This window comes from Cherax quadricarinatus, chromosome 67, assembly GCF_038502225.1.
Source record: "Cherax quadricarinatus isolate ZL_2023a chromosome 67, ASM3850222v1, whole genome shotgun sequence".
In the NCBI taxonomy this organism is placed as follows: domain Eukaryota; kingdom Metazoa; phylum Arthropoda; class Malacostraca; order Decapoda; family Parastacidae; genus Cherax; species Cherax quadricarinatus.
In genome coordinates, this window is record NC_091358.1 from 5,797,164 (window position 1) to 5,824,307 (window position 27,144).

At 39.8% G+C, this 27,144-nt stretch overlaps 2 protein-coding genes across 4 annotated transcripts in view; one reads left to right on the forward strand and one right to left on the reverse strand.

Annotated features, from left to right (window-relative positions):
* Positions 1-27,144, forward strand: part of LOC128699603 (zinc finger protein 90) — a 207,155-nt gene that overhangs the window by 142,157 nt on the left and 37,854 nt on the right. The gene's annotated exons all lie outside the window — the stretch shown is intronic.
* The window catches only part of LOC128699602 (synaptonemal complex protein 1-like), a 161,054-nt gene that overhangs the window by 125,856 nt on the left and 8,054 nt on the right, over positions 1-27,144 (reverse strand). For 2 of the 3 annotated variants that reach the window (XM_070099351.1, XM_070099352.1), the window contains exons 2-5: positions 23,089-23,188; positions 18,245-18,348; positions 17,968-18,119; positions 14,891-15,081 (exon numbers count right to left, since the gene is read on the reverse strand). In XM_070099351.1, the coding sequence (XP_069955452.1) occupies positions 14,891-15,081; positions 17,968-18,119; positions 18,245-18,348; positions 23,089-23,188 (547 nt within the window). The remainder of the gene's footprint in view (positions 1-14,890; positions 15,082-17,967; positions 18,120-18,244; positions 18,349-23,088; positions 23,189-27,144) is intronic. The other variant, XM_070099353.1, reaches the window with a different exon arrangement.

A 27,144-nucleotide genomic window follows, 5' to 3' on the forward strand; every position in this document is an offset into this window, starting at 1 on the left:
TCTCATTAACAAACCTACCAGGATGTAGTTTTACTTTGGACACTGAATTATGCTGGATGCCTTCCACCCAGCAAACCTTAACCCTTAGACTGTTTTGGTCGTATATATGTCTTACGAGCCACCGTTTTTGACGTATATATACTCATAAATTCTAGCAGCTTCAAATCAAGCAGGAGAAAGCTGGTAGGCCCACATGTGAAAGAATGAGTCTGTGTGGTCAGTGTGCACCATATAAAAAAATCCTGCAGCACGCAGTGCATAATGAGAAAAAAAAACTGACCATTTTTTTAATTAAAATGCTGACTTTGTGGTCTATTTTCGAAGTATTTATGGTTGTATTCTCGTTTTCTTGGTCTCCTCTGATAGATTGGTAAACATATTATAGAAATAGAGGTGATTTTGATTGGTTTTACTATAAAATGAACCTGGAAATGGAGCTCAAGGTAGGGGAAATGTTTGATTTTTGCCAAAGTTCAAAAGTAAACAAATGATGTCATTGTCCAATAAATGTCCAAGTAGCCATTCTAATATGCAGTCATGAATGGGTTGACATTATTTATACAATTATTACAATATTGCAGTAGTCTGCATAACAGTAAATCTTCTATTTTTTTGTTTGAATAAACATTCAAAACAGAAAGCAAAAGTAATATCAGAGGGGCCTGGAGACGTGACTGATGAACAAAGAAAATGTTATTTTAGAGCCAGGAATGTCTGCATTGTTCATTCTGGACCCTATTTTGAAATTGGCATATTTTTTAATTTTCGTGAAATTGGCCAAATTGCGAATTTCTGACCATGGTATTCGGTAGTTGAAATCGGTAAATGGGCAGTTACTTGTACTCAATCGATAGAAAAAATGGAGTTCTAAAGAAATAGCTATGAGTTTGGTCGACTGGAACAACGGAATTAGCTGAAAATAAGGCTCAAAGTGGGCGAAATTGCCAATTCATAAATATCGCCGAGGTCACTAACTTCGCGAGAGCATAATTCCGTCAGTTTTCCATCAAATTTAGTTCTTTTGGTATCACTACCATCGGGAAAAAATTCTCTATCATTTCATAAGAAAAAATAATTTTTTTTTTTTAATTTTGCGACACCAGGAGACACCTCAGGATTTGGGTTGTGACAGTCAAGGGGTTACTGTGAGCATTGTACATTTCTATGAGGATGATGCAAAACTGTGAAGCTGGGAGACAGGGAATGGATACTAGAGATAGTTACACACTGGGAGAACCCACACAGAAACTTTGGATAACCATAACCTCTACTCTGACCCATGAACAACACAAACAGAATAATAGCAGCATAAACTAAAGCTGCAACCATAGGAAAGGCTGTTGGGAACCTACATAAAGACATTCAAAATACACTGTGAGACTGCATAGGTGTGGTGTTAAGAGGCTACCCATATCCAAGAGCGGTGGGGATGTAGTTGGAAGGTAATCTAATGCAATGTCAGCACACTTCTGGCAAGACAATGATTAAATGAATAACGGTGAATGTCATTCCTTCTTTACCCATTTGCTGCTTTAGTATAACTGACAAGTCCTTGAGCACCATTTTTCTACCATAGTGGTCCAGAGCTTACCTGGAGAGGGTTTCAAGGGTCAACACCCCTGCGGCCCAGTCTGAGACCAACCCTCATGGTGGATCAGGGTCTGATCAACCAGGCTGTTACTGCTGGCCGCACGCAAGCAGACGTACGAACAACAGCCCGGCTGGTCTGGTACTGACTTTAGGTGCCTGTCCAGTGCCTTCTTGAAGACAGCCAGGGGTCTATTGGTAATCCTCCTTATGTATGCTGGGAGGCAATTGAACAGTCTTGGGTACCATACACTTATTGTGCTGTCTCTTAGTGTACTTGTGGCACCCCTGCTTTTCATCGGGAGAATGTTGCATCTCCTGCCGAGTCTTTTGCTTTCATATGGAGTGTGCAGGTTTGGTACCAATCCCTCCAGGACCTTCCAAGTGTATATTATCATGTATCTCTCTCGCCTGCGTTCGAGGGAATACAGATCAAGGACCTTCAACCGTTCCCTGTAGTTTAGGTGCGTTATCGCACTTATGTGTGCCGTGAAGGTTCTTTGTACTCTCTCCAGGTCTACAATGTCGCCAGCCTTGAAGGGGGCTGTTAGTGTACAGCAGTATTCCAGCCTATTATTATAATCAAGGGGGAAGCACTAAACCCGTAGGATTATACAGCGCCTATGGGGGGATGGAAGGCATTCAGGCTTAATTCAGGGAACTGGAGCACAGATCCAATTCCCTAGATCAAGAGCCCCTCACCAGCGTCAAGGAGCCTTCCTTGAGGGGATATTCCAGCCTAGAGAGCACGAGCGATTTGAAGAGAATCATCATGGGCTTGGCGTCCCTAGTTTTGAAGGTTCTCATTATCCATCCTATCATTTTCCTAGCGGATGAGGTAGATACATTGTTGTGGTCTTTGAAGGCGAGATCCTCTTGACATTATCACTCCCTGGCCCTTCACATTACTTTTCCGCTCTATTGTATGGTCAGAATTTGTGGTATACCCTGACACATTTTTAATTTCTTCAAGTTTTCCATATCTGAGTAGTTGAAATTTCTCCTCATTGAACTTCATATTGTTTTGAGTGGCCCATTCGAAGATTTGGTTGATGTCCGCTTGGAGTCTCGCAGTGTCTTTGATGGAGGTCACTGACATGGTGATCCAGGTGTCATCCACAAAGGAAGATATGGAGCTATGGCTTACATCTCTGTCTATGTCAGAAATGAGGATGTGGAATAGAATGGGAGCAAGTACTGTGCCTTGTGGAACAGAGCTTTTTACCATGGCTGCCTTGGACTTTACTCTGTTTATTATTACTCTTTGTGTTCTATTTGTCAGGTAGTTGAAGATCCATCTACCAACTTTTCCTGTTATTCCTTTATCCCACATTTTGTGTGCTGTTACACCTTGGTCACACTTGTCGAAAACTTTTGCAAAAGTCTGTGTATACTACATCTGTATTTTGTTTATCCACTACAGTATCCAGAACCTTGTCATAGTGGTCCAGTAGCTGGGACCTGCTCTAAACCAGTGTTGCCCTGGGTTGTGTAATTGATGGGTATCTAAGTGGTTGGCTATCTTGCTTCTTAGAACCCTCTCAAAGATTTTTATGATATGGGATGTTAGTGCTATAGGTCTGTAGTTCTTTGCAATTGCTTTACTGCCACCTTTGTGGAGTGGGGCTATGTCTGTTGTTTTTAGTGTGTGTGGGATGACCCCTGTGTCCATGCTTCCTCTCCATAAAATGCTGAAGGCACGCAACAGGGGCTTCTTGCAATTCTTGATGAGCAAAGAGTTCCACGAGTGTTCATCGAGAATTGCAGAGTGCATGGGAATGTCATTAATTGCCTCTTCAAAATCTTGTGGAGTTAAAATAATATCCGAGAGTTTTGGGATGACCAAATACTATTGGGTTTTGTTCATAAAGAATTCATTTGGATTGTCGACCCTTTGAGTGGGCAGTGGATCGCTGAACACTGAGTCATATTGAAACTTGAGTATCTCACTCATTTCTTGGCTATCACCTGTGTATGTCCCATCCCGCCTAAGCAGGGGCCCAATACTCGATGTTGTTTTCCCTTAGATTTGGCATAAGAGAAGAAGTACATATTTTTTTTTTTCAATTTCCTGTATGGCTTTTAGTGCTTCCTGTGATTCTTGTCTCCTATAAGATTCCTTCAGCTTAAGTTCGATATTTGCAATTTCACTGACTAGTGCCTCCCTTCATATTTCAGATATACAGACCCCGCTCAGCAGCTGTGACTCTTCGCTTTCGTCTGTATAAGGAACGTCTCTCTCTTTCTAGTTTACATCTCTTTCTTTTTCTTAATGGAATGTGTCTTGAGCAGATCTCAACAACCACAGAATTCATTTTTTCAAGGCAAATGTTCGGATCCGTGTTGTTTAGGATATCTTCCCAGCTCGTTTCATTTAGGACATGGTTTACTTGACCCCATTGTATGTTTTTGTTATTGAAATTGAATTTCGTGAAGAGAACTTCATGACTGCTCACATTTTGCTGGTCCAGAGCCCTGTGCATACATGTCTGTACCTCTATTATGTTGTGATCTGAGTGAATTGTCTTTGATAGTTATATTTAGTTGTAGCTACAGTTAGAGTAAGAGGTAGATGGGAAAAGAGGAAGGTGGCAACAACAAGTAAGAGGGAGGTGAAAGTGTATAAACTAAGGGAGGAGGAAGTTCGGGCGAGATATAAGCGACTATTGGCAGAAAGGTGGGCTAGTGCAAAGATGAGTAGTGGGGGGGTTGAAGAGGGTTGGAATAGTTTTAAAAATGCAGTATTAGAATGTGGGGCAGAAGTTTGTGGTTATAGGAGGGTGGGGGCAGGAGGAAAGAGGAGTGATTGGTGGAATGATGAAGTAAAGGGTGTGATAAAAGAGAAAAAGGTAGCTTACGAGAGTTTTTTACAAAGCAGAAGTGTTATAAGAAGAGCAGAGTATATGGAGAGTAAAAGAAAGGTGAAGAGAGTGGTGAGAGAGTGCAAAAGGAGAGCAGATGAAAGAGTGGGAGAGGCACTGTCAAGAAATTTTAATGAAAATAAGAAAAAATTTTGGAGTGAGTTAAACAAGTTAAGAAAGCCTAGGGAAAGTATGGATTTGTCAGTTAAAAACAGAGTAGGGGAGTTAGTAGATGGGGAGAGGGAGGTATTAGGTAGATGGCGAGAATATTTTGAGGAACTTTTAAATGTTAAGGAAGAAAGGGAGGCGGTAATTTCATGCACTGGCCAGGGAGGCATACCATCTTTTAGGAGTGAAGAAGAGCAGACTGTAAGTGTGGTGGAGGTACGTGAGGCATTACGTAGAATGAAAGGGGGTAAAGCAGCTGGAACTGATGGGATCATGACAGAAATGTTAAAAGCAGGGGGGGATATAGTGTTGGAGTGGTTGGTACTTTTGTTTAATAAATGTATGAAAGAAGGGAAGGTACCTAGGGATTGGCGGAGAGCATGTATAGTCCCTTTATATAAAGGGAAAGGGGACAAAAGAGATTGTAAAAATTATAAGAACATAAGAACATAAGAAAAGGAGGAACACTGCAGGAGGCCTGCTGGCCCATACTAGGCAGGTCCTTTACAATTCATCCCACTAACAAAACATTTGCCCAACCCAATTTTCAATGCCACCCAAGAAATAAGCTCTGATGTGAAAGTCCCACTCAAATCCAACCCCTCCCACTCATGTACTTATCCAACCTAGATTTGAAACTACCCAAAGTCCCAGCCTCAATAATCCAACTAGGTAGACTGTTCCACTCATCAACTACCCTATTTCCAAACCAATACTTTCCTATGTCCTTTCTAAATCTAAACTTACCTAATTTAAATCCATTACTGCGCGTTCTCTCTTGGAGAGACATCCTCAAGACCTTATTAATATCCCCTTTATTTATACCTATCTTCCACTTATACACTTCGATCAGGTCTCCCCTCATTCTTCGTCTAACAAGTGAATGTAACTTAAGAGTCTTCAATCTTTCTTCATAAGGAAGATTTCTGATGCTATGTATTAATTTAGTCATCCTACGCTGAATGTTTTCTAACGAATTTATGTCCATTTTGTAATACGGAGACCAGAACTGAGCTGCATAATCTAGGTGAGGCCTTACTAATGATGTATAAAGCTGCAGTATGACCTCTGGACTTCTGTTGCTTACACTTCTTGATATAAATCCCAGTAATCTATTTGCCTTATTACGTACGCTTAGGCATTGCTGTCTTGGTTTAAGGTTGCTGCTCACCATAACCCCCAAGTCCTTTTCGCAATCTGTATGGCTAAGTTCTACATCATTTAATTTATAAGTACTAGTGTTATGGGCACTCCCAAGCCTCAGAACCTTGCATTTATCTACATTGAACTGCATCTGCCACTTTTCTGACCAAGAATAGAGTTTGTTTAAATCCTCCTGAAGTTCCCTAACATCTACGTTTGAATCAATTATCCTACCTATCTTTGTGTCATCGGCGAATTTGCTCATATCACTAGTAATTCCCTCATCAAGATCATTGATATATATTATAAACAACAACGGGCCCAAGACTGATCCCTGTGGAACGCCACTTGTTACAGATCCCCACTCGGATTTAACCCCATTTATGGACACTCTCTGCTTCCTGTCAGTGAGCCATGACTCGATCCACGAGAGCACTTTTCCCCCAATGCCATGAGCTGCCACTTTCTTTAACAGTCTATGGTGCGGAACTCTATCAAAAGCCTTACTAAAATCTAAGTAAATAATATCAAATTCTTTATTGTGGTCAACAGCCTCAAAAGCTTTACTGAAGAAAGTTAATAAATTAGTTAGACAAGACCGGCCTCTTGTGAATCCATGCTGAGTATCATTAATCAAGCTATGCTTATCGAGGAATAAGTTTACTGAGTATACCAGGAAAAGTATATGGTAGGGTTATAATTGAAAGAATTAGAGGTAAGACAGAATGTAGAATTGCGGACGAACAAGGAGGTTTCAGAGTGGGTAGGGGATGTGTAGATCAAGTGTTTACATTGAAGCATATATGTGAACAGTATTTAGATAAAGGTAGGGAAGTTTTTATTGCATTTATGGATTTAGAAAAGGCATATGATAGAGTGGATAGAGGAGCAATGTGGCAGATGTTGCAAGTACGTATATGGAATAGGTGGTAAGTTACTAAATGCTGTAAAGAGCTTTTATGAGGATAGTGAGGCTCAGGTTAGGGTGTGTAGAAGAGAGGGAGAATACTTCCCGGTAAAAGTAGGTCTTAGACAGGGATGTGTAATGTCACCATGGTTGTTTAATATATTTATAGATGGGGTTGTAAAAGAAGTAAATGCTAGGGTGTTCGGGAGAGGGGTGGGATTAAATTATGGGGAATCAAATTCAAAATGGGAATTGACACAGTTACTTTTTGCTGATGATACTGTGCTTATGGGAGATTCTAAAGAAAAATTGCAAAGGTTAGTGGATGAGTTTGAGAATGTGTGTAAAGGTAGAAAGTTGAAAGTGAACATAGAAAAGAGTAAGGTGATGAGGGTATCAAATGATTTAGATAAAGAAAAATTGGATATCAAATTGGGGAGGAGGAGTATGGAAGAAGTGAATGTTTTCAGATACTTGGGAGTTGACGTGTCGGCGGATGGATTTATGAAGGATGAGGTTAATCATAGAATTGATGAGGGAAAAAAGGTGAGTGGTGTGTTGAGGTATATGTGGAGTCAAAAAACGTTATCTATGGAGGCAAAGAAGGGAATGTATGAAAGTATAGTAGTACCAACACTCTTATATGGATGTGAAGCTTGGGTGGTAAATGCAGCAGCGAGGAGACGGTTGGAGGCAGTGGAGATGTCCTGTCTAAGGGCAATGTGTGGTGTAAATATTATGCAGAAAATTCGGAGTGTGGAAATTAGGAGAAGGTGTGGAGTTAATAAAAGCATTAGTCAGAGGGCAGAAGAGGGGTTGTTGAGGTGGTTTGGTCATTTAGAGAGAATGGATCAAAGTAGAATGACATGGAAAGCATATAAATCTATAGGGGAAGGAAAGAGGGGTAGGGGTCGTCCTCGAAAGGGTTGGAAAGAGGGGGTAAAGGAGGTTTTGTGGGTGAGGGGCTTGGACTTCCAGCAAGCGTGCATGAGCGTGTTAGATAGGAGTGAATGGAGACGAATGATACTTGGGACCTGACGATCTGTTGGAGTGTGAGCAGGGTAATATTTAGTGAAGGGATTCAGGGAAACCGGTTATTTTCATATAGTCGGACTTGAGTCCTGGAAATGGGAAGTACAATGCCTGCACTTTAAAGGAGGGGTTTGGGATATTGGCAGTTTGGAGGGATATGTTGTGTATCTCTATACGTATATGCTTCTAAACTGTTATATTCTGAGCACCTCTGCAAAAGCAGTGATAATGTGTGAGTGTGGTGAAAGTGTTGAATGATGATGAAAGTATTTTCTTTTTGGGGATTTTCTTTCTTTTTTTTTGGGTCACCCTGCCTCGGTGGGAGACGACCGACTTGAAAAAAAAAAAAAAAAAAAAAAAAAAAGTTATATTACGTATCAGATCATCATTATTAGTGATGATGAGGTCCAGCGTATTTTCTAGTCTTGTAGGCTCTACTATTCGCTGGTTTAAGGTGAATTTCTTACAGAGATTTAATAGTTCGTGTGTGTGTGAATTTTCATCTGAGCTGCCTCCTGGGGCAATCTCTGCTAAAACATTGTTTGCTATACTCCTCCATTTTAGGTGTCTCAGGTTTAAATCTCCTAGTAGTAAGATGTTTGGGGCAGGAGTTGGGAGATTTTCCAGACAGTGGTCAATTTTCTCAAGCTGCTCCTGGAATTGTTGGGAAGTTTCATCTGGAGGCTTGTATACTACCACAATGACAAGGTTTTGGTTTTCAATCTTTACCGCCAAAACTTCAACTACATCATTTGAGGTGTTTAGTAGTTCTGTGCAAATGAGTGAGTCTGTAACATACAGGCCAACCTCCCCTTGTTGCCTGTTTAGTCTGTCGCATTGGAATAGGTTATAACCTGGGATCCATATTTTGTTGTCATAATGATCCTTTATGTGGGTCTCTGTGAATGCTGCAAACATTGCATTTGACTCCATAAGCAGTCCCTCGATGTAAGAAATTTTGTTGTTTTTTGATGGCTTTAGACTCTGTATGTCTGCAAAGACAAATATTGTATTGGTGGAATTTAGGGGGGTTATATTTGCTGGCTCTAATATCTGTTGTTCTGGGGTAGAGGCCAATGTCTGTGCCTCTGCTCCAGAAGTATTTTCAGGTGATGTAGGATTATTGTTATTTCTTGCCAGTCTTTTTTCCCTTTTGGCCCTAAAAAGCCTCTGTCCCTGGAGAGGTTGTGGCTCCTCTCTTTTGCCTCCCATAGTCTGGCTGGTCTGTGTCTTCTAGTCCCCTTCAGATGATGTGCCTAGCAATATGAATTGTAGCATTTTCTTTCATGGATTGATGAGTGACACATTTCTGGGTGAAATAAGTTAAGAAGGGAAGTTGCCCTCTCCTGCTGTCATGTGGGTGTGACATTTTTTGGGATAGTCAAAGTGCATGTCCCACCTGTTTTACCAGATATACTGTGCCTGCAGATACCCAAGGCATATTATTTACATAGATTGTACTTCTGTTTGCTAGGATTTATTGTAGCTGCATTCAATGCTAGTGCATTTATTTTTCCTGTTTCCTCAATATCTTTTACCCCTGTATGGACATCAGCACTTCCGCCAGGTTTTGCTGGTAGTGTGTCGACACTATTCCCTGAGGCATCATCACATTTTGATCCATCTCCAGCAGTATCTCTATTTTGAACCTCTGTGGACTGAATATGGTTGTCGTCAGTGTTCTCCAGGACAACACTAGTACCCTCATGTGCGCTATCTTCTAAGACATCACTAAGACCCTCTGGAGCACTTTCCTCCAGGACAACACTAGCACCTTCAGCACTGTCCTCCAGGACAACACTAGCACCCTCAGGAGCACTTTCCTTCAGGACAACACTAGCACTCTCAGCACTGTCCTCCAGGACAGCACTAGCCCCCGCAGAAGTACTGTCCAAGACAGCCCCGTCCCTACCACCCATCTTTTTTTCCCAGCTGTCATACCATGCTGACATGTCTTTCAAGAAGGAAGTTTTATTGGTGTTCTTGTCTTTTAATATAGATGTCATTTCCTCTTACAGGTGTATCTCGTTTGGGCAGACCCAAAAACATCTCTCTGAGTTTATGTCAAGTGTGGTCACTAGTTTAAAATCCCTGCATATACTATGGGACCACTGACCACACAGATGGCAAGCAATCCAGGCCTGTCTTCGTCCCTTACCCTTTCTGCAGACTACACAGATCTTCATGGTGGTGGTCATCTTACAACACTAGACAACTCTCCTAGCTAGCTAGTCTATATTTCTCCGATGTATTTAATTTTTTGTAACAGTTCTTCCGATTTGGCTTTATTTCCAACGAAACCATTGGAATTCACCCGAATCTGGCTTTATTTCCAACAAAAAGTGTTTGAATCCGCCCGAATCCAGCAAAATCCATTTGAATCCTCCCGAATCCAGCGAAACTAAAAGAATCCAGTTAGTGGATCACTAATAAGCACCTTAACCCTTTGACTGTCGCAACCCCCAATCCTGAGGTGTCTCCTGGTGTCGCAAAATTTAAAAAAAAAAAAAAAAAATATTTTTTCTTATGAAATGATAGAGAATCTTTTCCCGATTGTAATGACACCAAAAAAACGAAATTTGATGGAAAACTGACGGAATTATGCTGTCGCGAAGTTAGCGACCTCGGCGCTGTTTACAAATCGGCGATTTCGCCCACTTTGAGCCCTATTTTTGGCTAATGCCATTGTTCCAGTCGCCCAAACTCATAGCTATTTCTTTAGAACTCCATTTTTTCTATCGATTGAGTACAAGAAACTGCCCATTTACCGATTTCCACTACCTAATAATGTGGTCAGAAATTTGCAATTTGGCCAATTTCACAAAAACTAAAAAATATGACAATTTCAAAATAAGGTCCAGAATGAACAATGCAGACATTCCTGGCTCTAAAATAACATTTTCTTTGCTCATCAGTCGTGTTTCCAGGCCCCTCTGATATTACTCTTGCTTTCTATTTTGAATTTTTATTCAAACAAAAAATTGAAGACTTACTATTATGCAGACTACTGCAATACTGTAATAATTGTATAAATAACATCAACCCATTCATGACTGCATATTAGAATGGCTAGCTGGACATTTACTGGAAAATGGCATCATTTGCTTACTTTTGAACATTGGCAAAAATCAAACATTTCCCCTACTTTGAGCTCCATTTCTAGGTTCTTTTTATAGTAAAATCAATCAAAATCACCTCTATTTCTGTAACATGTTTTCCATTCTATCAAATGAGACCAAGAAAACGAGAATACAACCATAAATACTATACGAAAATAGACCACAAAGTCGGCATTTTAATTAAAAAAAACGGTCAGTTTTTTTTTTCTCATTATGCACTGCGTGCACCAGGATTTTTTTTTATATGGTGCACACTGACCACACAGACTCATTCTCTCACATGTAGGCCTACCAGCTTTCTCCTGCTTGATTTGAAGCCGCTAGAATTTATGAGTATATATACGTCAAACACAGTACCTCGTAAGTATATATATGGCCGCGACAGTCAAAGGGTTAACAGTAGATCTGTCTATCTGTATTGTAACTATTTGTTGTAGTTGCTGTTTGAGTGTTTGACAGGGCGTGTAGAGCCCCATCAGTTAGTGAAACCAGTCAAGAGGATACATTGTTATCAATGAATCCGTTTGAATCCGGTCGTTGGATGTATCTCGGCAGATCCGGATTAGGCTCACTGGGTGATTTTGGACTAGCTCATGAAAAGGACTACTGGAAAAAAATTAAACAGAGTAATATGTGTTCAGTTTGATACAGAAAGTATAACTTGCATGTATGGGCGCTGATGGCTTCAGTATATGGAGATTTATTTATTTATTTATTATTTAATGTCTTTGCAAACAGTACATTGAGATTGTGTATATACAATAGTGGGTTGCAATGCAAAGAGAGCCTCTATTATGCCTTGGCATTAAGGGCCAACTTAACATTATTGGCTTACATTCTACTTAATACTAAGGAGTATATCATAGTTGTACAGTAGGAAAGTAATTATTTCATAGTTATTTTTTTTATTATCACACTGGCCGATTCCCACCAAGGCAGGGTGGCCCGAAAAAGAAAAACTTTCACCATCATTCGCTCCATCACTGTCTTGCCAGAAGGGTGCTTTACACTGCAGTTTTTAAACTGCAACATTAACACCCCTCCTTCAGAGTGCAGGCACTGTACTTCCCATCTCCAGGACTCAAGTCCGGCCTGCCGGTTTCCCTGAATCCCTTCATAAATGTTACTTTGCTCACACTCCAACAGCACGTCAAGTATTAAAAACCATTTGTCTCCATTCACTCCTATCAAACACGCTCACGCATGCCTGCTGGAAGTCCAAGCCCCTCGCACACAAAACCTCCTTTACCCCCTCCCTCCAACCCTTCCTAGGCCGACCCCTACCCCGCCTTCCTTCCACTACAGACTGATACACTCTTGAAGTCATTCTGTTTCGCTCCATTCTCTCTACATGTCCGAACCACCTCAACAACCCTTCCTCAGCCCTCTGGACAACAGTTTTGGTAATCCCGCACCTCCTCCTAACTTCCAAACTACGAATTCTCTGCATTATATTCACACCACACATTGCCCTCAGACATGACATCTCCACTGCCTCCAGCCTTCTCCTCGCTGCAACATTCATCACCCACGCTTCACACCCATATAAGAGCGTTGGTAAAACTATACTCTCATACATTCCCCTCTTTGCCTCCAAGGACAAAGTTCTTTGTCTCCACAGACTCCTAAGTGCACCACTCACTCTTTTTCCCTCATCAATTCTATGATTCACCTCATCTTTCATAGACCCATCCGCTGACACGTCCACTCCCAAATATCTGAATACGTTCACCTCCTCCATACTCTCTCCCTCCAATCTGATATTCAATCTTTCATCACCTAATCTTTTTGTTATCCTCATAACCTTACTCTTTCCTGTATTCACCTTTAATTTTCTTCTTTTGCACACCCTACCAAATTCATCCACCAATCTCTGCAGCTTCTCTTCAGAATCTCCCAAGAGCACAGTAGAATATTAATTATAACCAAATCAAAATTTGTATAATACAAAGATATATATATATTCTAAAATGCTTTTGTGAAAAACAATGATTCAATTATATTCCTGTCAACAATGGATAAAAGGTTCAATGTGATTGTTTCAGTTATGATGTGGGAGTACATAGGTGAGTAAATGTGTACTGAGTATTTAGCATTTAGTCTGGGGTGATTAAGTGGATTTTGAGAAGAGTCTTAAGTTGATTTTCAGACTGGGTTACTTTAATATCTTCTGGTAATGAATTCCATATTTTGGGGCCCTTTATGTGCATAGAGTTTTTACACAGTGTGATATGGACACGAGGTATATCAGAAAGAGATCTGTGTCTTGTGTTGTGGTTATGTGTCCTGTTTAGGTTGGTGAGAAAAAGTTTGAGTGGAGGGTTTATATTTGCGTGTATTGTTCTGTGTATGTAGTAGGCACATGAATAAGTATGGATGTTCTTAATGGTAAGCAGATTCAGACTTTTGAAAATTGGTGGAGTATACTGGCGGGAGTGGGAATTTGTTATCATTCTTACTGCTGCCTTTTGATGGGTTATTAGGGGTTTTAGGTGATTGGATGTTGTTGATCCCCATGCACAAATTCCATATGTAAGATAAGGGTATATGAGTGAATGGAGGAATAATGATTTTCGGTGTATATAGCGACCACTGCTAACTACAGGTTTACCACACACTGTATACGTCACTCCATCACAATAAGTACTAACAACTATACACTGTTTATCATATTTCTACAAAACTGTACACTTTTCGTATTCCCTCAAGATTTTGCACCTCTTCGTATTTCAACAGGAATGTTTTATTCCCTGAAATCACTAATTATAAGTCAGGTACACTAGCAGACCTGTGTGGGAGGGTTCTGGCGACTGCTAGCAACTGTTTACAACATGAACCTATCTCTTTGGGCCTAACACTTCAGTTTTAAACTTCACCTTATTTATTATCCATATACATACTAGGGTACCACTGTGGTACACACTATAACACTATGTATAACACACTATTATCAGGGAGACTGTCTTTCCTCTGACAAAAAAGTTCTAATATTATTTCCACCGGCAAGCTAGGCCTAAAGTTCCCTTCAGAGAGTATTGGGTCATCAATACCATCGACACCATGCCTAGCCCTTCTAGGGTAGGGTAGGTGCCTGAGCCCGAGCCTTTAGCTCATAAGACTGTCATTCCCATTAGCCCTCTTGGGGCGGGGATGGCAGACCAGAGAGGCCTAGCTTGTGGCTAGGCCTGGGGACAGTTGGTCCCAAAGATGAGGAGGTACTTGTGCCTCCTCTCATGGGAGACTTAGGTCTCAGACACTCCCTCAAGAGGGAGCCAAGGCCGGGCCACCACTTGGAGAAGGCCCGGGCCGGGAGAATACCGGCGAATCTTTAATAATAATAATGAGAGTATTGTTATTGTATACTGATTCTCCTTTTTTGTCTCAGTAGATATTATTTTCTGCAAGATTAGTTCCAAGCACTGGAGGGATATATCTTATAAGTTCACTGGCACAGTATAAAGTTCTGGTACGCAAGAGAAACCGTGAAAAAACATGAAAGAATACGGCGACACGGCACAGGTATAGATTTAGCCGGACTCAAAAATCAAACAGAAAATTTGTGGCATGAACTGAAAAAAAGAAGTCCATAAGCAAAAAACATAAATTCTAGTAGTAGTAGAAGTAGTCCAGACAAGTGATTGAATATCTCCCCTGATAAACCTATTTCTATGCTACAGAAGAAAATCTATGCCATGTCATCAAACCAAAGAATGCTTAATAAATCACTGATTGTCTGGGTATGAATAAATATGAACATAGTGTAGTGTACTGAGAAATATCTGTCTAGTATATGTAACTATTTATGACATACGCAGTAGTTGTACAAATCTTTACCTTTTAATATATTTGAAACAAAAGAGACATGTATATATGCATTTTCTTTCTAAATAAACTTTTATTTACACATCATCAGGGATATGAATCAATCTGCAAGCCTGTGCAAGTACAATGGATATGCATATAACTTGAATGAAGATTCTTACTGAAATGTTTTTAAATGAACATAAGCATCTGAAACAAAATATAAAGACCAATGTTGTATATTGAAAAGCTTCTCTTACTTAGTAACCTACCTTGGGAAGTAATACTTAGAATACAATTTTGATGTGATACACAAACATCTTGCATTTCTGATAGTTTATTTATAATTTCCTTATGTTCAGAAGTAAGAAAGTCTTTTTGCTGCTGAAAATGCACAGTAGTTTCAAGTAACTGTTCATACTGTTCTTGTAAAGCCAGGAAAATTTGACGAGTGTGAGTTACCCTGAAAAAAAGTGGGTGACTAAAGCAATATTTAATTTCAGTAATTGCCAGAATAAATTTATAAGTTGTTGTTATTTAAACATGTACATAAAACCACACTAGAACTTTGCAATTAATACAATAGAAAGTCTAACTTAGTCATTTTCTACCTGTCTATCTTGCTGATTTTATAGTGCTTACTGAACATGCGTATGACAAAACCTGTAATGTCTTTGATACCTTATACCTTACCATTACTTAGTTTTCTTCTTGCAACAAACCGGCAGTATCATACCGAGGTAAGGTGACCCAAAAAGAAAAATGAAATTTTCTCTTTAAATTTAGTATTTTATACAGGTGAAGGGGTTACTAGCCCCTTGCTCCCAGCATTTTAGTCGCCTGTTACGACACGCATGACTTACAGAAGAAAAATTATGTTCCACTTCCCCATGGTGAATTACTTATTTTTGTATCTCTTATTTTCCCCAGCATAATGATCTTTTGTATCCAGATTCAATGCAACTTAACCCCTTTATGCAGAAACTATTAACCATCCTAGTGTAAAAATAAATCACAAATTATCACAGAAACAGAGAGGCAATTCTTCACCAGTCCAGTACAGCAGTATACAGTATCAGTTGAAATGAAAGGTAAATGAAAGACTGATCTTGTATTTATTATAACCACATAAATTAGCAGTAGTGTACTGTACATTGTATCAATCGCATCTGCTAGAAAAATGACAGGATGGATAATGAAAACCTTCAAAACTAGGGATGCCAAGCCCATGATGACACTCTTCAGGTCGCTTGTTCTATCTAGGCTGGAATATTGCTGCACACTAACAGCACCTTTCAAGGCAGGTGAAATTGCTGACCTAGAAAATGTACAGAGAACCTTCATGGCGCGCATAACGGAGATAAAACGCCTCAATTACTGGGAGAGCTTGAAGTTCCTGAACCTGTACTCCCTGGAACGCAGGCGGAAGAGATACATGATTATATACACCTGGAAAATCCTAGAGGGACTAGTACCGAATTTGCACACGAAAATCACTCACACTGAAAGCAAAAGACTCGGCAGACAATGCAACATTCCCCAATGAAAAGCAGGGGTGTCACTAGCACGTTAAGAGACAATACAATAAGTGTCAGGGGTCCGAGACTGTTCAACTGCCTCCCAGCATACATAAGGGGGATTACCAACAGACCCCTGGCTGTCTTCAAGCAGGCACTGGACAAGCACCTAAAGTTGGTACCTGACCAGCCGGGCTGTGGCTCGTACGTTGGATTGCATGTAGCCAGCAGTAACAGCCTGGTTGATCAGGCTCTGATCCACCAGGAGGCCTGGTCACAGACCGGGCCGTGGGGGCGTTGACCCCTGGAACTCTCTCCAGGTAAACTCCAGGTATACATTCATATGAATTGTGAATTTTTTGTTATTAGGATATTTTTTTTTTTTTTTTTTTTTTTCAACAAGTCGGCCGTCTCCCACCGAGGCAGGGTGACCCAAAAAAAAGAAAGAAAATCCCCAAAAAGAAAATACTTTCATCATCATTCAACACTTTCACCACACTCACACATTATCACTGCTTTTGCAGAGGTGCTCAGAATACAACAGTTTAGAAGCATATACGTATAGAGATACACAACATATCCCTCCAAACTGCCAATATCCCAAACCCCTCCTTTAAAGTGCAGGCATTGTACTTCCCATTTCCAGGACTCAAGTCCGACTATATGAAAATAACCGGTTTCCCTGAATCCCTTCACTAAATATTACCCTGCTCACACTCCAACAGATCGTCAGGTCCCAAGTATCATTCGTCTCCATTCACTCCTATCTAACACGCTCATGCACGCTTGCTGGAAATCCAAGCCCCTCACCCACAAAACCTCCTTTACCCCCTCTTTCCAACCCTTTCGAGGACGACAGCAACCACCCAGGGAGGTACTACCGTCCTGCCAAGTGAGTGTAAAACGAAAGCCTGTAATTGTTTTACATGATGGTAGGATTGCTGGTGTCTTTTGTCTGTCTCATAAATATGCAAGATTACAGGTACGTCTTGCTACTTCTACTTACAATTAGGTCACACTACACATACATGTACACGTTTATTTATACACACTCATCTGAGTTTTCTTTGATTTTATCTTAATAGTTCTTGGTCTTATTACTTTTCCTTTTATATCCATGGGGAAGTGGAATAAGAATCTTTTCTCCGTAAGCCATGCGTGTTGTAAAAGTCAACTAAAATGCCGGGAACAATGGGCTAGTAACCCCTTTTCCTGTAAAGATTACTAAAAAGAATAAGAAGAAGAAAATTGTCAAAGTGGGAAGTCTGAATGTGCGTGGATGTTGTGCAAATGATATTAGGATATATAGGACAGAATTACTATGTGTTTCTTTTCTTTCTCACTCTTCCCCTGCAGCCCAGACTGCTTTTCAAATTTATACAAGTCTGGAACACCATACTGTATACATGATTTATGGAGATAACATATACTGTATTATCAGTTTAGAGGGGCATATGAATTGTAGCATCAGTGCACCTCTGGCAAGACTGATGGAGTGAATGATGGGGAGAGTTTCTTTTTTGGGACACCCTGCCTCAGTGGGAGGCAGCCAGTGTGTTAAAAAAAAAAAAAAAAAAAGCATCTTTCAAAGAATAAAATACTGTATGATCTAATATATGCCCCTCTAAACTGCAATATCCCTACCCCTCCTTCAGAGTGCAGGCACAGAACTTCTCACCTCCAGTACTAAAGTCCAGCTAATTCGTTTCCCTGAATCCCTTCATATATGTTCCACTGCTCACACATGTTCTCATAACATGTGTGCTCTTAACTATTCCTAAAGAATTGTCATGCATGCAAAGATTGAATTAAACCCATCCAAAATATCTTACTTGGCACTGACTAGCTCTCGATCTTGACGCTCTTTGAGCAAACTTTGTGACAAATGCTCTGAATGAAGTTGGAGATCCATCAGGTTACGTCGTTGATCTTCAATGATGTTATGAGACTCCTGAAGTTGCCGCTCCAAATGTTTTGTTTTGATCTGCAAAATAAAATAAACATATAGCTCCAAGGTGAAAGTCTTTCTGAATTGCCTATAAAGATATCTATTAATCTGCTTATCTAAAAAAAAACACACCTCTGTAAACTTAAGCACAACTGTCTTACCTCGGTGGAGGCTTTCCAGCGAATAATATTTTCTGTTTCTTCTTGGAGTTGCTTGTGAATATTAAGCATTTCCTTGGTATCATTTTGTTTTTCATCCAAATCTGCTGTAAGAGATAGTGCAGTTTAAAAATTTAAGAATGCAAGAAATGAAATTTCCAAGTAAACACATTGAACTACAGTACATCACTGAGGACAGGGTTTCTCCTGTAGTTCTACATCATGAGCTCAGCTCACTCAGATAAGCTTTGAGCAGTCAATTTTGGTTTAACCCCTTAAATATGAGAGTATGTATGTCTGCACGGTGAGTGTGTACAGAATAAAAAAAATCTTGCCCCATGCATTAAATGATGGGAAAGCACAACTCTGACCTTGCGTTTGGTAAAAAATAGTTACCTTAAGGTGTTTTCTAGGATGACTTTTATGGTTTTATTGACTGTTTCTTGGTATCATTAGAGAGAATGGAAGACATACTCCAAAAAAAAAAAAGTGTCTGGTTGGTTTCAGGACCAGAAGTAGACTAAAATTAGGCTGAGAGTAGTGAAAATATTTTATTTTTGCTGATTTTCCTAAGGACAGGTAAGGCCTCCCAATCATTCCCGGTTTAAAGTTGATTTTCCTAAGGACAGGTAAGGCCTCCCAATCATTCCCGGTGATACTTTAGTTTCCGAAAAACAGAATAAATCTTTTATTTTTGTGTGATTATGAATTCAAAATGGAAGATGTGTAATATAGGAGGCCTGGGAACATTACTAATAAACAGAGGAAATATTCTTTTAGTGCTAAGAATGTTTACATTGTTTATTTTGGACTATTTTTAAATTGGCATTTTTTTAATTTTGTGTAAAAGTGGCCAAATTACCGACTTCTGTGCACTTTGTAGGGTAGTTGTAATACTGTAGTTGAATGGTGAGTTTCGTGTGCATAATCAATAGAACAGAAGGCATACTAGTGAAATAGCTAAGAATTTTGTTGAATGGAGATTAAAATAGGCCTCAAAGTAGACAAAAATCACTGATGAATTAAAGAATTAAAAGAATGAGTTCAAGAGTTAATATGGACTTAAAACTGTACCAAGAAAACGAGAATACAACCATAAATACTATAGGAAAATGCACCTCAAAGTCGGCATTTTAATCCAAAAACTCAGAGTTTTTTTTTCCTCTCATTGTGCACTGTGTGCTGCAGGATTTTTTTTTTATACAGTGCACACTGACCACACAGACCCATTCTCTCACATGTGAGCCCACTAGCTTTCTCTTGCTTGATTTGAAGCTGCTAGAATTATTGAGTACATATACATCCGAAACACTGGCTCGTAAGATGTATATATACGGCCGAAACAGTCAAAGGATTAAACCAGTAGGGGGTCAAACAGCACCTAGAAGAATGGGAGGCATTCAGATTCAAACCAAGGAAGAAGAGCACAGTTCCAATTCCTTAGATCAAGAGCCCCTCACCTGCATTACGGAACCTCCCCTGAGGAGTTACTATACTGCAAGGATATGGCTATATTACTGAAATTGTCAAATCTTCGACTCTCCAGAAGAGATCCACTCAGAAAGAGCACTATATCACTGTAACTACAGTATACCCAGATACCTTGTTTCATATGTGAAAACAATTTCTTCAAATAGTCACATATACACTCTTTTTGCTTATCATTTTAGCTTTTCTTAATGATCAAAGTCTTACTGTGACTTATGAAATGTTACAAGAATTTTACACAAAAGTTTAGTTCTCCCCTAAAAATAGCATGTGCATTTATCACCTGCATCCATTAATATTAATTTTACAATTTAAGTGTGGATTTAAATGATGAAGGATACACCAGTTAATACATAAATTCTTTTTTTGTTTTAACATGCTGGTCATCTCCCACTGAGGCAGGGTGACCCAAAAAAGGAAGAAACACTTTCATCATTCTTCACAAATAATTAATCAGTCTTTGCAGAGGCATGCAGATATGACAGTTCAGATGTCATTCTAAACAGCAAATATCCCAAACCCCTCATTTATAGTGCAAGCATTGTACTTCCCACCTCCATATAAAATAATATGGAAAATATAATCAGCAGACAATTTGATGATATGAAACAAAAAACATGAAATAAGCTGAATTAGCCCTTCAAACATGCAGAACATATACGTATATACTTACTCTCAATATCTGTAATCCTCTCAAATGTTAATCATTCCATTGTGTCTGCCTTAGGTTAATAATCAAAACTGTAATTCATCTCTACCAAACTTATTAACCCTTAAACTGTCGAAATGTAGATCTATGTTCACGTGCGTAGCACTGCGACCTTGATTTTCCCCATTTGAAAGCATGTTAAAAAAAAAAGTAGATCTACGTTCGGAGCTTGCCGCACATCAACGTATATCTACGTTTGGACAGTTTAACCTTTTCAGGGTCCGTGCCATAGACCTATGGCTCTACGTTGAGGGTCCAAACCGTAGATCTACGCCATGAGCTTAGTTCACCCTGATAAGCTGTGAATGGTAAATTTGGGCCTAGATATGAGAGAATACATCTATGCGGTATGTGTGCATCACATAAAACAAATCCTGCAGCATACAGTTCATAATGAGAAAAAAAACGAGACCGTAATTTTCGATTAAAACAGCGACTTTACAGTGTTTTTTCGTATGTTTTTTATAGTTGTATTTGCGATTTCTTGGTCTCATTTGATAGAATGGAAGGTATATTACAGAAATAAAGATGATTTTGATTGGTTTTAGTACTGGATATGGCTTGAAACTGAGCTCAAAGTAGCGAAAGTGTTAAATTTTTGCCAATGTTCAAGAGTAAATAAATGACCTCATACGTCTAATACATGCCAGCTGGTGGGTCTAAGTTCACAAATGTGGTGATATTATTTATACAATTATTACAATATTGCATAACAGTAAATCTTCTATTTTTTGGCTTGAATAAAAATTCATTATGTGAATAAAAAATAAAAATGGAATTCATTTGTAAAGCCTGAAAACGTAACTAATGAACAGAGGAAATGTTAGTTTAGTGCCAGGAATGCCTGCATTGTTTATTCTGGACCCTATTTTGAAATTGGAATATTTTGAACTTTGCATTAAATTGGCCAAATTACCAATTTCCGATCACATTATTTTGTAGTTGAAACAGTTGACTTGGCGATTTCTTGTGCTGAATCGATAAAATAGAAGTAATACTAGTGAAATAGCTAAGAATCTGGTCGACTGGAATAATGTAATTGGCCTAAAATGGGAGTCAAAGTTGGCAAAATCGCCGATGCGTAAATATCGCTGACACGTCAAAATTCGCGAGAGCATAATTTCGTCAATTTTCCATCAAATTTCATACTTTTTGTTTTATTACCTTCGGAAAAAGATTCTCTACCATTTCATAAGAAAAAATAACAAAATTATTTTTTGAAAATTCTTGGACACTGGTGAACACTGAAATTTGGCCTCTGGACCCTGAAAGGGTTAAGGGTTAAAGCCATATAGCATGAACTAATTGAATATTCAATTCTCTTGTATTCATTGTAAACTCACCTAATGACCACATGTACAAAATTACTGCCTTATTAATCTTAAGTTTGCTCAAAATGCTCTACATATAAAAGGGCTTTATTATGTACACCCAACTGTTGTACCCTTTGTTCAAGCATGTATCATGCTGAAATAAACTTCTTATTCTTAGTCTTATGAGCACTCCACAACTGAAGGAGTGCTCATGTGTTCTGAATGTTTGGAGGGCTCATAAAAATTGCAGCCTAACTCCAATAAACTATATGTGTAATCTATACCAAGAAGGACAAGTGTGGATCCCCTGTACCTTGCAAAAATATCCATTTTCAAACCTTCAAGGGAAGGAGGGGGAAGAAATTTGATGCTGGTGAGGGGGCTCTTGATCTAAGGAATTTGGAACAACCATTCCCTGTTTCACATCAAAAAATACCCTCCAAAATGTAATTAAAATAAATAAAACCTAGATCTAGCAAATTATTATTAAATTCATGGGGTAGGGGGAAGGGTTAAACTCACAGAAGTCATACAGCACCTGAGGGAATGGAAGGCAAACAGGCTTGGTCCAAGGAAGGGAAGATCAGGCCCAGTTCCTTGGATTAAGAGCCTTTTGCTGGCATTAAGGAACCTCCCTTGAGGGGTGGCTCTTAACAAAACAAATTAGAAGCTTACAAATTTAAACAAGTACATATGTATTCACAGAACATTCCTGGTACTGAGACATATACACTTGTCATGAAAGTTTATGAAAACTGAGAAACCTCTTGAACAGAAAATTGAAACACAGATACAATGAGATCTGCATATAAATTTCTGCCTTTTTCTGGTAAATCTGCCAGAGAGCATTTGAAATTGATATATGGTATACAGATTTCCTTTTTTAACCATGCTTCAATTTTTGGTCACATAGCCTTTCACTTTTCATCAATCAATGTTTATGATACTGAACTTTAATCCAAGCATGAAAACATACAATTTTTAAACCATGCATATACAGCATATTCACCAATGTATAATTTATACGATGCCTGTGTAGCCAAGTATTACCTTTAGAAGAAAACCTAATATACATACCTACAGTGTACAATAGAAAAAATCAAGCTGTTATACAATACAGTATCTCTACCAGGATACTTAAAATATTACAAGACAATACCTTGAAAACTATACTGAATTAAATTATGCTTACTAGTTCCAATAAAGATTAGATTTTGCCACCGAAGTGGCTAGTTTATTGTGCACCCCATATCCATCCTGTGGACGGTAGCGCAAGAGCATATGGATACACAAAAGGCCCAGTTCCAATAAACACTCCTACAACAGTAAAAATTTACCTATGTTCCTGTGCATGGTATGGTCAGACGATACTTGTTCTCTGGATGCAAGTAAATGAGAAAATCTGGTCTCACAAAGAGAAGACTTTTTGATTGACATCTGTTGGAAGAAAGCACCAGTAAGCTTTTATAAACAAAGTTACAGTATTAATGCTTAAATAAAGGCTCTTAACATGTTTCATACTTAAATACCGAATTTAAAATAACAAGGCAGTCAGGGAAAATTTCCATTTTTCCACAGAAAATGAAAGCAATTCTTTCTTGCCTAGTAGTAGTAGCAGCAAGAAAGTACTATTGTAGTAGCAAGGAAGTAGTAGCAGTAGTAGTAAGGAATAGTAGCAGCAAGGAAGTAGTAGTAGTAAGGAAGTAGAAATAAGGAAGTAATGTAGCTGTGGTAGTAAGGAAGTAGTAGGAGTGGTAATAAGGAAATAGTAGTAGTAGCAGCAAGGAAGTAGTAGTAGTGAGGAAGTAGCAGTAGTAAGGAAGTAGTTGTAGTAGTAGTAAGGTAGTAGTAGTGGTAAAAAAGTTGTGGTAGTAGTAGGAAGTATTTGTAGTAATAAGGAATTAATATCAGTAGTGGTAATAAGGAAGTAGTAGTAGAAGTAAGGTAGTAGTTGTAGTAAGGATAGACTCCTGGCTGTCTTCAAGAAGGCACTGGACTGGCTCCTAATGTCAGTACCTGACCAGCTGGGTTGTGGTTCATACGTCGGTTTGCATCACAGCCTGGTTGATCAGGCCCTGATCCACCATGAGGCCTGGTCAAGGACCAGGCCGTGGAGGCGTTGACCCACGAAACCCTCTCCAGGTAGTAGTGGCAGCAAGGAAATAGTAGTACTGAAGTAAAGAAGTGATAGTAATAGTGGTAGTAAGGAATTTGTAATAGAAGTAAGGTAGTAGTAGTAAGGAAGTAGTAGTAGTAAGGAAATAGTAGTAGTAGTAGTAAGGAAGTAATAGTAATGTAGTAGTAGAAGTAAGGAAGTAGTAGTAAGGAAGGGGTAGTACAAGTAAGGAAGTAGTAGTAGTAGTAGTAAGTAGTAGTAGTAGTAGTAGTAGTAAGGAAGTAGTAGTAGTAGTAGTAAGGAAGTAGTTTACCTGGAGTTTACCTGGAGAGAGTTCCGGGGGTCAACGCCCCTGCGGCCCGGTCTGTGACCAGGCCTCCTGGTGGATCAGAGCCTGATCAACCAGGCTGTTGCTGCTGGCTGCACGCCAGGAGTAATAGTAGTAGTAGTAAGGAAGTAGTAGTACTAGTGGTAATAAGGGCGGCGGTGGTGAAGTGGCGGTGGTAAGCGGCGGTGGAGTAAGCGGCGGTAGGTAGCGGCGGATGGTGAAGCGGCGGTAGTGGTAGCGGTGTAAGGCAGGCGGTGGTAAGGCAGGCGGTGGTAGAACGGCGGTGGTAAGTGGCGGTGGAGGTGGCAGCGGTGTGGCTGCGGTGTAGCAATGATGATGGCGGCGGTGGTGAAGTGGCGGTGGTAAGTGGAGTGGTGGTAGTGAGCGGCGGTGGTGAAGTGGCGGTGGTAAGGTGGCGGTGGTGAAGTGGCGGAGTGGCGGTGGCAGCGGCGATGGCGGCGGTGGTGAGTGGCGTGCGGTGGTAGAAGGCGGCGGTAGTAAGGCAGCGGTAGTGGAGCGGACGGATGGTAGCGGCGTGTTAAGTAGCGGTGATTGTAAGCGGCGGTAGTAAGCAGGCGGTGTGTAGCACGGTGTTAAAGGTGGCGGTAGGGTGCAGCGGTGGTAAGCGGCGGTGGTAGTGGCGGTGATAAGGTATCATGTGGGAGTTCGACACGTGGATTAGGTAAGAAATACTCACGTAGGCTGTTATTACGTATAATTGCAGATATGTGGAGAGAGCCCTTGCCACCGTACCTATCTCCTTGCTCACACTCGTACCACTGACTGACCGGCCGCCCACAGTACCCAGTGAGGGGTCTTTGAATAATGTCAGTTCAGCGCAATATGAATAGACAGTGACTCAGGCAGAGACGGTTGGTCGTTGAGTCAACGGTACACTGGTTACTGGTAACTGGTTACTACTACTGAGAGCTCGGCGACGCTAACGTATGTCGTCCCGACATACAACTAATACAAACTAGAGATGGCAGGTATACGGCTTGGGCTGATTCTATACAATGTCAAAGTACACAACAATTAAACATTATATATACATAAGTAGAACATTGGAATGAAAGCTTACGTAACTGAAACTGTAATGCAATACAAGGTATACTATAGTACAACTTAAAACTCAACAAATGAACAACGAACTCAACGTTGAGATTACAAGTGATAAAAAAAAAATTTTGATCGATCGATCTGTATTCGTGTGATCTACGGATTCTGAGGAAGGAATATATACAAAGAAAGAGTGTTTAACAGAAAGGCAGATTCGGTGCACGCAAATCTAGACTGTTAACTCTCAGAATGCGGAGAGAACATGAACACAAAAAAAAAAATTCTTGAATACTGATAAGTTGATACTGTAATTATTCATCTATACAGGTTATTTACATTTAACCCCAACTCTGCTAGGGTAAGATTGGCATATGCAGAATGGGTGTCATCTCTGGGAGGATCAAACTCTGTAGCATTGGCTAACTCATGCTGTATTTGAGGCAAATCTGAATTGGAAGTTACAAATGATACTTGAGGATTTCTCAATACCTGTCGTGTACGTAGGGAATAACGACATTCAGGTTGATCGTCTGACTGAGTATCAGAGGAAGAGAGTACAGGATCAGGAGGATTGTCAGAGTCTGTCACATTAGTCTGGGTTGGAACATCATTATCATCACATACTAACTTCATATGATCTAAATGCGATTCTTTATACTGACCAGTACTAATCTCTCTAACCTTATACTTATTACCAGTGATATGTTCAACTACTCGATAAGGACCAACAAACTTTTGATCAAGCTTTGGCATTGCAGACGTTTTGTTAAAGTTAATCAGCATAACTCTCGAACCTACTTTGATTTTGGATGGCTTTGATCGAGTGTTTGCGACTCTTGTAAATTCTGCTGTTGATTTATGAAGTGTTTCACGGATTCTTCTAAAAACACTTTGAGCTAAGCTGGTACGAGTTGCTATGAAATCATCAGGGTTGTAATTTGGTTTCGGATTAGAATATAACAACTCATAAGGCAAACGTTTATCTACACCATACAATGCATAATGTGGAGTGTCACCTATAGAAACATTGTAAGCAGAATTTATAGCACACTGCACATCAGGTATAACTTCATCCCAAGTTTCACTGTTGGGATTGATAGTGGCTCTCAAGACATCAAGTACTTTCTTATTGGTTCGTTCCGCTAACCCATTGCTGGCAGGATGATGAGGAACAATGGTGGATTTAGAGATCTTGTACAAGGTACACAAATTTTCAAGAATTTCATTACAGAATTCACCTCCATTATCTGTTACTAGGGACTTAGGGGTGGTATGCCTGCAGATAATGCGTTCTTTAAACGCTTTAGCTACTGTCTCGGCAGTCTTATCTGCAATAGGAACTAACTCGCAATATCTGGTGAAATGGTCTACCATAACACACAGATGTTTGTTACCTTGGAGGGAACATTGGAAATTAGTTAACAAATCTAGCGCAACTCTTTCCCAAGGTTCGCTAGTAGTTGGATACACTTGGATTGGATTAGGACCATTAGCATTGCCTTTATGTTGCATGCAGACACTACATTTCTTAACATACTCAGAAATATCAGTTGCCATTCGAGGCCAAAAGTATTTCAATCTGGCTTGTTTTACTGAACGATCCATACCAGGGTGTGCAACACCTGGTACATCGTGAACTAGCTGTAAGGCTACATTCACTAGTGACTGTGGAATTACTAACTGGTATACTCTTCTGCTAGGAGTACCCAACTCGGCTGTTCGATACAGTAATTCTTGGTTCATGACAAAGTCACTGATGGGTGCTGGTGGCTTCACATTCAGAATAAGATCTTCCTGGAGCAGGAATCGAATCACACCAGACCACATGGGATCTGTTCGTTGAGCATTCTTTACATCTTCAGCACTAAATGGAGGGTCTGCAGTTACTAT